Genomic DNA, 12896 nt, shown 5'->3' on the forward strand with positions numbered 1-12896 from the left:
TTAATGAATATTGCCTATGCCACAACCAAATGTAATGCTACCCATTCGTGTCCAGAAAAGACTCCATGCTGTTCTCAGTATGGTGTCTGTGGGACCGGTTCGTTATGTTTAGGGGGATGTGATCCAAGATATTCTTATAACTTAACGGCATGTATGCCAGCACCAAGAATGTCTGACTTATCAACTGTTTTTGATACTACTGATGTTTTAATGAAACAAGAAGATTATTTGGGTAATTATACCGAAACCGATTGGGTTTACACCGGTGATTTAACCACTCATAAAGATGCTATCTTAATGCAAATGAAAAAACATTCTTCCGGTACGGTTATTTCTTCGACTCAATATTTATGGTATGGGAAAATCACTGCTACCATGAAATCCTCTCGTGGTAGAGGGGTCATTACTGCTTTTATTTTGTTTTCAGATGTTCAAGATGAAATTGATACTGAATTCATTGGTTATAATTTAACTGCCTATCAATCCAATTATTACGCTTTGGGTATCACCGATTATAATAATAGTGTTTGGCATGATACTACTGATACTTTCGAAAATTATCATACTTATGAAGTTGATTGGCAAGAAGATAAATTAGAATGGTCTATCGATGGTAAACATTTAAGAACTTTGAAAAAAGAAGATACTTGGAATTCAACCACTAAAAGATATGATTATCCTCAAACTCCTTCCCGTATCCAATTCTCCTTATGGCCTGGTGGGGACTCTGCTAATGCCCCAGGTACTATTGAATGGGCTGGTGGTCCAATTGATTGGGATTCTGAAGATATTAAAAAACCAGGTTATTACTATGCTTACATCAAAAATATCACCGTCGAAGCTTATGATTTGCCCTTCGCTGTCGAATTAGATGATAGTGATGAAGATGAAGATGATGAATCTAAATTCCATGCGTTCTTATATAATTCAACAAAGGGTAATGAAACTGATATCTATTTAACTACCAAGAAAACTTGGTTAGGTAGTAAAGACGCTACCGGTATAGATCCTGATAATGATAGCGACGATGAAGATGAAACGACCACCATTGTGTCGGGTTCTGGTTCCAAAAAGGCCACCAAAGTCTCAACTAAAGCTCATAAAACCGCTTCTTCTTCTTCTTCTTCCGATGACAGTTACAACACAAAAGGCTCAATCGGTGGCTTCGTTCAAAGCTCCAAATCCCAATCAAGTACCTCAAGCTCAGAAGCTTTCATCAACTATCCATTAAAAGGTATCATCGGTGCCTTATTTGCATTGATTGCTGCAACCATCTCATTTGTTATTTAATTTGCTCCTTCTATTCTTCTTCTATTTTTTTTTCACTAACTTTTAATTATTCTAGCGCTATGGCGCCCAATAGCATGTTCATCTAATAGTACTTTTTTACTTGTAAGCCCAGTGTAAGCCTTCTTACCTTCATGGAATTGGAATCGTTTGCAGTCATTTTTCTTCACTTCCAACCCGTACACTCTTACATGGTGTACGGGCTGTTTTATATAGATGTTTTTTTTTCGGCGTGTCCAAATCTCTTTTTTCTCCCATAACAAAGACCACCGAATCAAATACTGAGCGAAAATTTGAAAATTCAAAGTTTTTATTTAGTTTATAATCGATTAACCAATCAATTAATTCTAGAGGGGAAAAGTTTAAGGTAAAAGCTTATTGAAAAAAGATAGAGAAATTGGCTAAGTTTTGGTTTGCTGCAATTCTTTTAAAAATTTGTTGAATTTCTTTCCCTCAATTAAATAAACAAATTCATTCATCATGAAGATGTTAACTAAATTCGAATCCAAGTCCTCAAGGGCTAAGGGGGTTGCTTTCCATCCTAAAAGACCTTGGGTTCTTGTTGCTTTACATTCATCCACCATCCAATTGTGGGATTATCGTATGGGGACTTTGATAGATCGTTTTGAAGACCATGATGGCCCAGTTAGATGCGTTGATTTCCACCCCACTCAACCATTATTTGTTAGTGGTAGTGATGATTATTCAATCAAAGTTTGGTCTTTAAATACTCGTAAATGTATCTTCACTTTGAATGGACATTTGGATTATCTTCGTACTGTTTCCTTCCATCATGATTTACCTTGGATTTTATCTTGTTCTGATGATCAAACAATTAGAATTTGGAATTGGCAAAACCGTCAAGAAATTGCTTGTTTGACTGGTCATAACCATTATGTTATGTCTGCTCAATTCCACCCAAGTGATGACTTGATTGTTTCTGCATCATTGGATCAAACTGTTAGAGTTTGGGATATCTCTGGTTTAAGAAAAAAACATTCAGCTCCAACTTCTTCTATGAGATCTTTTGAAGAACAAATTCAAAGACAACAATTACCTCAACAAGATATCTTTGGAAATGTTAATGCCATTGTTAAATATGTTTTAGAAGGTCACGATAAAGGTGTCAACTGGGCGGCTTTCCATCCTACTTTACCTTTGATTGTTTCTGCCGCTGATGATAGATTAGTCAAATTATGGAGAATGAGTGATACTAAAGCCTGGGAAGTTGATACTTGCAGAGGTCATACTGGTAATGTATTGAGTGCGGTCTTCCATCCTCATCAAGATTTAATTTTATCTGTTTCTGATGATAAAACTATAAGAGTTTGGGATTTAAATAAAAGAACTCCAGTTAAACAATTCAGACGTGAACATGATAGATTCTGGTTGGTTGCTTCACACCCAACTATCAATTTATTTGCTACTTGTCATGATTCTGGTGTCATGGTTTTCAAATTAGAAAGAGAAAGACCCGCCCATACCATTTTCCAAAATAAATTGTATTACGTGAATTCCGAAAAACAAGTCCAAACCCTCGACTTCAATAGAGGTGAAAGCTCGTTACCAATGTTGTCTTTGAAAAAAATTGGTAAAACTTGGTCCTTTATGAGAACTTTATCTTATAATCAATCTGATAACTCAATTCTTGTTACCCACGGTGAAGGTGATAATGGAATGTATGCTTTGATTACCTTACCTAAACATGTTACTGGTGCTATTGAACCAACTGACATCAGACAAGGTGAAAGTAATTTTGCTTGTTTTATTTCTCGTAATAGATTTGTAAGTTTCATCAAAGCTTCAAAATTATTGCACGTTAAAGACTTGAGTAATAATGTCACTAAAACAATTCAGTTGGATTCTTCCGTAAATGATGTTTTATATGGTGGCCCTGGTCGTATTTTATTAGTGAAGTCTCATTCTGTCATTAATTATGATGTTCAACAAAGAAAAGAAATTTCTGAAATCAATGTTAATAATGTCAAGTATGTTTCTTGGTCAAATGATGGTCAATATTTGGCCCTTTTATCCAAGCATACTATTACAATTGCTAACAAAGATTTGGAATTGGTCACTGCTATGCACGAAACTATTAGAATTAAGAGTGCTGCATGGGATGATTCAGGAGTTTTATTGTACTCAACTTTGAACCATATTAAATATACTTTATTAAATGGTGATAATGGTATAATAAAAACCTTAGAAAATACTTTATATATCACCAAAGTTATCCAAAGACAAGTTTTCTGTTTGAATCGTGCAGGTGAAGTTGAAATTGTTACTATTGATCCAACTGAATATAGATTCAAGAAGGCTTTGGTAAATAAAAATTTTAATGAAGTTTTGAGAATTATAAAGAATTCAAACTTAGTTGGTCAAAATATAATTGCCTACTTACAAAAGAAAGGTTATCCTGAAGTTGCCTTACAATTCGTTCAAGACCCTGAAACTAGATTTGATTTAGCTTTGGAGTGTGGTAACTTACAAGTTGCCTTAGATCAAGCCAAAATCTTGAATAACAATAGTATCTGGGAAAAATTAGCTGAAGAAGCGTTGAACCAAGGTAACCTTGAGATTGTTGAATTTGTTTACCAGCAGTTGTACTTATTTGACAAATTGTCTTTCCTTTATTTATATAAAGGTGATTCTGATAAGTTGAGCAAGATGGCCGCTATTGCTGAACATCGTGGTAATTTATCTTCTTTGGTTCAAAATACCTTCTATAATAATGATATCAAAAAGAGATGCCAGGTTTACATTCAAGGTGGTATGTTACCATTGGCCTATACTCTTGCGATATCCAACGGCTTGAATGAACTAGCCTTGGAAATATTACAAGAAGCCGGAGTTGAAGAAAATGATATTCAATTACCTGAAATTGGAGAAGCCATCTCATTACCAGAACCAGTAGCAGAACCTCTTGGTAACTGGCCATTAAAGGAGTCCTCATTATCCTTCTTTGAAACTGCTTTACTTACTGGTAAAGTTGATGAATCTGACGAACCAGAAACTAAAGAAGTGAACAATTTAGATTTCACCGAAGCTGTCATCGAAGAAGACGACGGTGAAGAAGATGGTGCTTGGGATGAAGATGACTTGGATATTGGTGATGACGTACAAGCATCTGTTGAAGACGTTGGTGTCACCAAACCAGATGTTGCTGTCGCTGACGGTGAAATAGCCCACTGGCTTCGTAATAACAAAACTGCTGCTGGTTATGTGGCAGCAGGATCTTTCGATCAAGCGGCTTCCTTGTTACATAAACAATTAGGTGTTGTTGAGTTCGAACCATTACGTAAGAGATTTTTAGAAGTTTATCAATCTTCTAAATTGTACTTGCCTGGTATTGATGACTTACCTGCCATGAAGGACTATATTCGTGCTGATAACGATGAAGACAATCCAAACAAATTCAAACCACATATCCCTGGATTTGATACTTTGGAACAAAAACTCAGTGCTGGTTTCAAACAATTCAAACAAAACAAATTAGAAGAAGCTATTGAAATATTCAGAGAAATAATTTATACTATAACGGTTTTATCCATTGAAAATGATGAACAAGAAGCCAAGTGTGAAGATGTCTTGATCTTATGTCGTGAATATGTCTTAGGTTTATCGATAGAATTAGCTCGTCGTGCTTTAGATCCATCAGATGTTAAACGTAACTTAGAGCTTGCCGCTTATTTCACTAAAGTTAGACTTCAAAACCCACACAGACTTAATGCTTTAAATGTTGCCATGTCTCAATCTTTCAAGAACCAAAATTTTTCAAGTGCTTCATTTTTCGCTAGTGAAATATTGTCTATTAATCCATCAGGTCCAAAAGCTGAGCAAGCCCAAAAGGTTAAAGCAAAAGCCGAATCAATATCAAGTGATGCTATCGAAATTGATTTTGATCCTTATGCTGACTTTGATATCTGTGCAGCCTCATTCACTCCAATTTATCAATCATCCCCTGTTGTTGCTGAAGCCTTGGTTGGTGCCAAATACAAGCCTGAATTCAAAGGTGAAATTTGCAGAATTACTGGTATAACCCAAATTGGGGTTCCTGCTTCTGGCTTACGTATTAGAGCTTAGAATAAAAACTGATCCTACAGAAGTCTTCTAGACTTTTGTTGATGTATAGAATCGATTTCTTTAACTCTTCATTTTCTTCATTTTCTGGGAATCCCCTCGTTTCCATTCTTGTTTTTGTTATTATATATTGATTTTACGAAATTTAGATCAAATTCCTATGTAGAAATAGTACTCAGTAATAGCACAAGATCTCTTCCTACAAACGATTTACAGGCGAAAGATTTTGAAAGAAAAAAAAAATGGCGACTTGAGAATGTGGAAAAAAAAAAAAAAAAGAAAAAAAAAACGTTAAAGTTCAACTAGATTTCAAGACTATATTCATTCCGGGGAGCTCACCATAACCACCTAATATATATTCAAAAGATGTCTATTGATAAAGAAAAAGCTTTGAAGCTCAAGGACGAAGGCAATGTGTTTATGAAGGAACAAAAATACCAGGAAGCCATTGATCTTTATACCCAAGCAATCGAGATAGATTCGACTAATGCAATCTTTTTCACCAATAGAGCCCAAGCTCATATAAAGTCCGAAGGTTATGGTGCAGCTGTTGCTGATTGTACCTCTGCATTGACAATAGACCCTAATTCAGCTAAAGCTTACTATAGGAAAGGGGTTGCTTTCATGGCTTTGTTGAATTATAAGGAAGCTCAAAACAATTTTAAGAATGCATTGAAGAGAGCCCCCAATGATACCGTTACTGCTCAAAACCTTAAGCAATGCCAGAATTATTTGAAGAAGGAAGCTTTTGAGAAAGCTATTGCTGGATCTGGACCTACGTCTGTTCTTCGAGAAATTGATTATGATTCCTTATTGATTGAAAAAAATTGGAACGGACCAGACTTGCAAATAAATTCTGTTAAAAAGGATGATGGCTTCTCCATAGAAATTGATGGAATTAATGAGAATTATCTTAAATTCATGATCAAGCATTTCAAAGAAGGTGGTAAATTACCTAAAAAACATGTTTTTGCAATTATTGCTAAAGTTTATGAGTTATTTAGAAAAGAAAGTTCATTGGTTGAATTGAGTATTCCTCATTCCCAAATCGATAATGATGAACTCCCCAAGGATGAAATTATCATTAACAATGGTAAAAAACTTACCGTTGTGGGTGATACTCATGGTCAATTTTATGATGTATTGAATTTATTCCAAAAATTTGGTTATGTGTCCGACGAGCATGTTTATTTATTCAATGGTGATTTTGTTGATAGAGGTTCTTGGTCTTGTGAAGTTGCTTTATATTTATACGTTTTGAAAATCATTTATCCAGAATCTGTTTATATTAATAGAGGTAATCATGAAACTAACGACATGAATAAAACTTATGGTTTTACCGATGAATGTGAAGCTAAATACTCCAGAAAGATTTTCAATGCATTTTCAGAGTCATTTGGGGCTTTGCCTTATGCTACTTTGATAAATAGATCATACTTGGTTATGCATGGTGGTTTATTTGGCGATGATGACGTTAAAGTCGAAGACATTAAAAAGATTAATCGTTTCCCAAGTTCTGGTTCTTCTCAGCCAGCTGCTGATAGTATTGCCAGAGACTTATTATGGACCGATCCACAACCCGAAAATGGTCGTCTGCCATCTAAACGTGGATGTGGAGTTCAATTCGGCCCTGACGTTACTGAAAGATTCTGTTTATCAAATAAGATCAGAAGAATCTTGAGATCCCATGAAGTTAGAATGAGTGGTGTTGAATATGAACATAAAGGCAGATTACTCACAGTTTTCAGTGCTCCAAATTACTGTGACGCCGGTGGAAACTTGGGTGGTGTGGTCCACATCACTGAAAACAACTCTTATGATAAATCAAAGGATAATGGTGAAGGTTACCGTGATGTTGATGATAAAAATTGTCCATGGACTTTGGAACCAGAATATTTTTCTGCTGTTCCTCATCCTGACATTAAACCAATGGCATATTCTAAAAGTGGTTTTGGATTTTAATCTCGTCAAACTATGCTCTATAATTCTCCACATAAAATGTATTAATATCTTTGTATAATAACTCTCGTAGTATATAGATTGGTTCCAAATTATCGTCTTCTCATATACAGTACATAGAAAAATTCGATAGCGAAAAAATGAAAACTTAATCGAATCACTTCAAATTTATTCAGTTCTTCTTTCCACAATTGAATAAAATGCAACCCGCTAAAGCATACCAACCCGAAGATGACGATGACGAGCCAGATGAATGGGATCAAAGAATCATGAAAACCGGTTGCCACGAAGAAAACCTAAAGCTTCAACTTTGTCATGCTGATACTGGCGATTGGCGAAAATGTATACCAGAAATGCAAGCTTTCAAAAAATGTTGGGATGCAAATAAGAATAATGAAAGGACAAGTACTGTGAATAACGAGGATGTATAGTTGCTTGTATACTTGTAAATAGATTTGTTAGTAATAAAGTAACCTTTGTTCATGTATCTAAGACTTACTAGAGGCGTTCGCTTCCAGTGATGCATTATCGTTTTTAACTAGCTTCTTTGCTTGTTGATTTCTCTTTCTTTTCTGCCTAGCCTCCCTCTTCTTAGCAGTTTTTTCATTCATCTTTTGTCTTTTGAGTTCACTTTTCGTCTTGGTTTCCTTTGATTCTTCCAGGCTCTTGATTCGTTGTTCCTCTTCTTTCTTCAATTCAAACTGCAGTCTCTTATTTCTTATGTAGTTCGAATAATCAAAGGACTGTTTTTGACCTGTTTTCCAATGGTTAGTACGTATTAGTAATAGAACTATATAAAAACGTACGATTTTCTTTCAATTTATCGTCAACGCTCCCCGTTTTTTCCAGACCTGGAAGCAGAATTTCGGGTCGCTTGCTCATAAGGTACTCTATGTGCTTCTTGGGATCATAGTTCCGCTCGGTCATTGCTGTAGTTTATCAGATTATTGAAAATTCGAATTTGTATTGCAAATTATCAAAATGGTTGCTGAAAGAGCGGAAGGCTTTAATCAGAAAAAAAAAAAAAAAAAAGAGTTTTAAAAAAAATATCAAACTACAGAAACTAAACATCAAAGACCTTTATTATAACTAGCCTGCTTGAACTACTTTGAAGTGTCCAAGTAAAGGAACTCACACAAATCTCACTTAAAAATGGCCGAGGAGCCAAGATTCCAAGAGGAAGAAACGGTTTCAGATAGAAATATCACTGATTTACTCAATGAACCGCGTCCTAGCATCGATGAATATCTGATATCCTTAAGTCAGGATGATTCAAATACTGATAGCGGCTCAGAATTGCCCTCATTACATGACTCGTCGCATTTAAATCAATCCCCCTACCAATTTCAACAGGAAATCAACAATCTTAAAAAACAAAGTAATATTCGATTCAAAAGTAAATGGGAAGAAATTTTGTATAAATATTCTCAAATAGATGATGAAAAGGAAAGTGATGAAATAGACCTACTCACAGGGGAGATTATCACAGACAATGGTCATCTACGTTCACTTCTCTCCGATGATGTGAAAATGGGAGAAGTTGCAGTCCAACGAAACATATGGTCAGGTACCTATGATTCAGAAAAAGATATTCAGAATAGAAGAAAATTAGAGAAATCAAAGCAATTAGCCAAACAAGACTTGAAAGAAAAGTTGAAAGAGAAACAAATGTTTCATATAACGAAGTCACCAAATTCTTATAGAAATATCTCCCGTGGACAAGGACGTGCTCCAGAGGATAATCTAATAATTGCAAAACCTTCTCCAACCAAGAAACAACGTATATCACCTACAAAATTTAACTCATTTGACGTAAGCCTCAATGAAAGTCTAGCTCATAGGTTGTCTCCATCTAAGTCTTTGAAAAAAGATGACTCTCCAAGCAAGATCACATTAAACACTCTAAATATACATAGTCCTAATCCTTCACCCACTAAAAAGTCGCCGAACTCTGCAATTAAACAGAAATTCGATCATCAAATGAAACAGGATCTTCATGAGACTGATGCGTCAGATTATTCAGAGCAAATATGGGGGGATGTCAGGAAATCCTCGTTGTCTACATATGAAACGAAAAGAAGAATCATGGATGAGATTCACCTGGGTATCATCGACTCTGAAGATGTGCCTGTGCAATCTCCTTTTGGTTCCAGTTTTTATCGAGTCCATAATAATTCCAATGAAAGACCCCATCAAAGACACCAACAAAGACCCCATCAAAGACACCAACAAAGACCCCATCAAAGACACCAACAAAGACCCAAGAAAGAAGAAATCATTCCATATGCGAAAGAAGCAATAATAAAAGTCGATGAAAGCGGACGTATAAGCTACTTACGGGATGATGACATAAGTAACAATAGTTGGTATAAATGTGCGTTTCCTGAATGTTCATTCGTTGAAAAGGGAGAAATTCACTACCGATCTCATTTACTTCGGTCCCATTCCGCCGCCCTTCGTTTAGTCGGGTATCCCATACCCTTTGGACCAATTGCCAATCATATATCAGAATCATCTATATCAAAACTTTTGAAGTATTTTCCTTTAGTTTATACATTACCTGATGAAAGGCATGCCGGAACCACTGATCAGCTTGAAAATTATCTATTCTCATGTCCTGTTTTAGGCTGCAACTATTCGACTAAAAAAGGTTACATTGGAATGAAAAACCACTTCCTAAAATGTAAGCATTATATGCCAGTCAAATTAAGAAATCTGCCTAGTCTAGATGAAATGTCCCCGGCCTCAGTATTACCTGATGTCTCAAATGTCAAATCCAAAAGGAAATGGAGTAACGACGACCCTTTTTCGCATATAAAAGAAGAAATTGATGAGATGTTCAGTGAAGCTGATGTTGAAAGCGATAATACAGAAAGTGAATCAGTCAGTGGTAGCGATTCAGATCAGGACTGCGAGTCAGCAGATGAATCTTCCTCAGAGAAAGCCATTCAATCCGAATCTGAATCTTCACACATAGCTGAACCTTCTGATGATGAACTTGATCCTGTATTCACCGAACATCTAAAGCATTAAAAATATGTATAAGAAAGTCTTACTTGGTGTCAATCAAAGTTTTAGCATTTTTAGTTCTTCTATAGATATATTTACATACATGTATAATTAATATAAAATTTTATCATTAGTACTATCTTTATGTGACTATTTACAAAATGTATGAATCATAAGCATTTTTTTACTTGTGTGTATGTTTTTTTTTTTGGTTTGAATATCTTTCGCTGATTTATTCAGTTTTTTCTTTAGAAGATTCGTCTTGATCTGTCTTTGGCTTATCTTCATCTTTTTTACCTCTGAATGCGTCAGTTCCTTTGATATATTTGTCAAAAGCGTCATTTCTTTCAGGGAACGGTCTTGGTCCAACCAATCTGATCATATCTTCTCTAGTTAAAACTTCTTTTGCATAAACTTCTTCGGCAACTTTGTCAACCAATTCGATTTTTTCAGTTAATAATTTGGTACATGCTTCATAAGCTTCATCAATGAAACGTTTGATTTCTTCATCGATAAGCCTAGCAGTCAGTTCCGAATAATTGTGATGGACTTGAAATCCACCGTTTTCGCCTCCGCTTGCGTAATACAAACTACCAATCTTTTCTGACATACCCAACTTCAAAACCATCTGTTGAGCCATTTGGGTAATCTTTTTGAAATCGTCAGCTGCACCACTGGTAACTGTTTCAAAGTGTAATTCTTCGCTAACTCTACCACCAAGAGTCATGATCATTCTATGCATGAATTGTTCCTTAGAGACTAAATATTGATCTTTTGGCAAATATTGAGCATACCCTAAGGCACCCTGACCTCTAGGAATAATGGATACCTTAACCAATGGATCAGCAAACTCCAAGAACCAACCACAAATAGCGTGTCCTGCTTCGTGATATGCAACAGTCTTCTTTTCATCTGGACTTAAAATTCTGGACTTTTTCTCTAAACCGGCGATAACTCTTTCAATGGCTTGTTCAAAATGATAAATATCAACAGAGCTGGCATTTTCTCTAGCAGCGATTAAAGCACCTTCATTACAACAGTTGGCGATATCAGCACCCGCAAACCCTGGAGTAAGAGCACTTAACCTACCTGCTAATTGATCAACAGCGTTAGATTTTAATTCTTGATATTGATTGAAATCAATTTCTTTTTTAGATGCCTTAATATCTTCGTCACATTTCAAAGATAACTTATTCAAGTGGACTTTGAAAATCTCTTTACGACCTTCGATATCTGGTGTATCAATGGAAATATGTCTGTCAAATCTTCCAGGTCTTAATAAAGCTTTATCCAACACGTCCGGACGATTAGTACCGGCCAAGACCACAACATGATCGGTGGAACTAAAACCATCCATTTCAACTAAAAGTTGATTCAACGTATTTTCTCTTTCATCATTACCAGCAACTTTACCATTACCTCTTTCTTTACCAATGGCATCAATTTCATCAACAAAGATAATAGCAGGAGCCATTTCACGAGCAGTTTTGAACAAATCACGAACACGAGAAGCACCAACACCAACAAACATTTCTACGAATTCAGAACCAGATACAGAAAGGAAAGGAACACCAGCTTCACCAGCTGTCGCTTTAGCCAATAAAGTTTTACCTGTACCTGGTGGACCGGACAAGATAGCACCTCTTGGAATCTTAGCTCCCAATTTTTCATATTTGGAAGGGTTTTGTAAAAACTTAACAAATTCCATGATTTCTTCCTTAGATTCAGAACAGCCAGCAACATCCTTGAATTTAATCTTAACATCAGTTTCTTGATTAAATAATTTAGCTTTGGATTTACCAATTTTAAAGATACCATTGGCACCACCGGCACCACCAACATTTGAACCCACTCTCTTAACAGTAATATACCACAAACCACCTAGCAATAATACGGTTGGTAAGATTGGAAGAATGTAATTCAACCATGATCCTCTTTCTTCGTAGCTTATTGGTAATCTTTCACTTATTGGAATTCCCAATTTATCTTGAACTTGATTCATTTGCTCTTCAAAAATTTCAACAGAACCAATAGTGAATGCAACAGCTGGCGCATTATTCTTGTTAGTATATGTTTCATCAGAAACTGCAGTAGGAATTAATTGAGCTTCCACTCCAAATTTGTTTATAACAATTAATTTGGTAACTAAACCTTTTTCTAAGTATCTAGTTTTAAAATCTTGGAAAGATAAGTAATTGTCTTCCTTTAAAGTAGAGAGGTATATTGTCAAGGTAACAAGTGGGAGAAGAAAGTATAAAGCATACTTCTTATTAAAAGGCGGTAAACGATGAATCTTGACATTGGCATTTTGTCCCAATCTCTTTCTAATTTCCTCTCTGATGGCCCGTTCGTCTTCTTGCATATCTCTTTCGGGACCTTTCGCCTTCTTTTCCTTTTGTTGTTTATCGTGTTCATCTATATCTTTGTTAGGGTCATTTTGATTGTTGTCCTGGGGTTTTTCATTTTTAGCCTTCTTCGATTCTTCATCCTTGGAGATATTGGCATTTATTCTGGATTGATGAAACTTCACATTCCCAAAGGAGCTGAAATATCTTGGACTT

At 35.6% G+C, this 12896-nt stretch overlaps 6 protein-coding genes across 6 annotated transcripts; 4 read left to right on the plus strand and 2 right to left on the minus strand.

Annotated features, from left to right (window-relative positions):
* Positions 1 to 3: 3 nt before the first annotated feature.
* On the plus strand, positions 4 to 1290 carry UTR2 (Utr2p; the record flags this gene model as incomplete). Its single annotated transcript, XM_020222043.1, has 1 exon — positions 4 to 1290. The coding sequence occupies one exon, from the start codon at positions 4 to 6 to the stop codon at positions 1288 to 1290; it is 1287 nt and encodes a 428-aa protein (XP_020078494.1).
* Positions 1291 to 1614: 324 nt separating this feature from the next.
* On the plus strand, positions 1615 to 5508 carry HYPBUDRAFT_151194 (coatomer subunit alpha). Its single transcript, XM_020220376.1, has one exon. The coding sequence runs from the start codon at positions 1768 to 1770 to the stop codon at positions 5368 to 5370; it is 3603 nt and encodes a 1200-aa protein (XP_020078495.1). The 5' UTR covers positions 1615 to 1767; the 3' UTR covers positions 5371 to 5508.
* A 2045-nt stretch (positions 5509 to 7553) lies between these two features.
* On the plus strand, positions 7554 to 7745 carry HYPBUDRAFT_91318 (uncharacterized protein; the record flags this gene model as incomplete). Its single annotated transcript, XM_020223879.1, has 1 exon — positions 7554 to 7745. A coding segment is annotated over one exon (192 nt), but the record flags the coding sequence as incomplete, so codon positions are not given.
* Positions 7746 to 7814: 69 nt separating this feature from the next.
* HYPBUDRAFT_145848 (uncharacterized protein) lies at positions 7815 to 8253 on the minus strand (the record flags this gene model as incomplete). Its single annotated transcript, XM_020219929.1, has 2 exons — positions 7815 to 8080; positions 8133 to 8253. 2 exons carry the CDS (start codon positions 8251 to 8253, stop codon positions 7815 to 7817), a joined length of 387 nt encoding a protein of 128 aa, XP_020078497.1.
* An 88-nt stretch (positions 8254 to 8341) lies between these two features.
* On the plus strand, positions 8342 to 10389 carry HYPBUDRAFT_151197 (uncharacterized protein). The gene has a single exon (XM_020220377.1). It carries the CDS (start codon positions 8479 to 8481, stop codon positions 10357 to 10359), a length of 1881 nt encoding a protein of 626 aa, XP_020078498.1. The 5' UTR covers positions 8342 to 8478; the 3' UTR covers positions 10360 to 10389.
* A 178-nt stretch (positions 10390 to 10567) lies between these two features.
* Positions 10568 to 12697, minus strand: AFG3 (AAA family ATPase; the record flags this gene model as incomplete). Its single annotated transcript, XM_020222044.1, has 1 exon — positions 10568 to 12697. The coding sequence occupies one exon, from the start codon at positions 12695 to 12697 to the stop codon at positions 10568 to 10570; it is 2130 nt and encodes a 709-aa protein (XP_020078499.1).
* Positions 12698 to 12896: the final 199 nt, after the last annotated feature.

This window comes from Hyphopichia burtonii, assembly GCF_001661395.1.
Source record: "Hyphopichia burtonii NRRL Y-1933 unplaced genomic scaffold HYPBUscaffold_1, whole genome shotgun sequence".
Classification (NCBI taxonomy): Eukaryota; Fungi; Ascomycota; class Pichiomycetes; order Serinales; family Debaryomycetaceae; genus Hyphopichia; species Hyphopichia burtonii.

Coding starts and splice junctions, on each gene's coding strand:
- HYPBUDRAFT_151197 (XM_020220377.1), top strand. CDS start 8,479: ATGGCCGAGGAGCCAAGATTCCAAGAGGAAGAAACGGTTTCAGATAGA.
- HYPBUDRAFT_151194 (XM_020220376.1), top strand. CDS start 1,768: ATGAAGATGTTAACTAAATTCGAATCCAAGTCCTCAAGGGCTAAGGGG.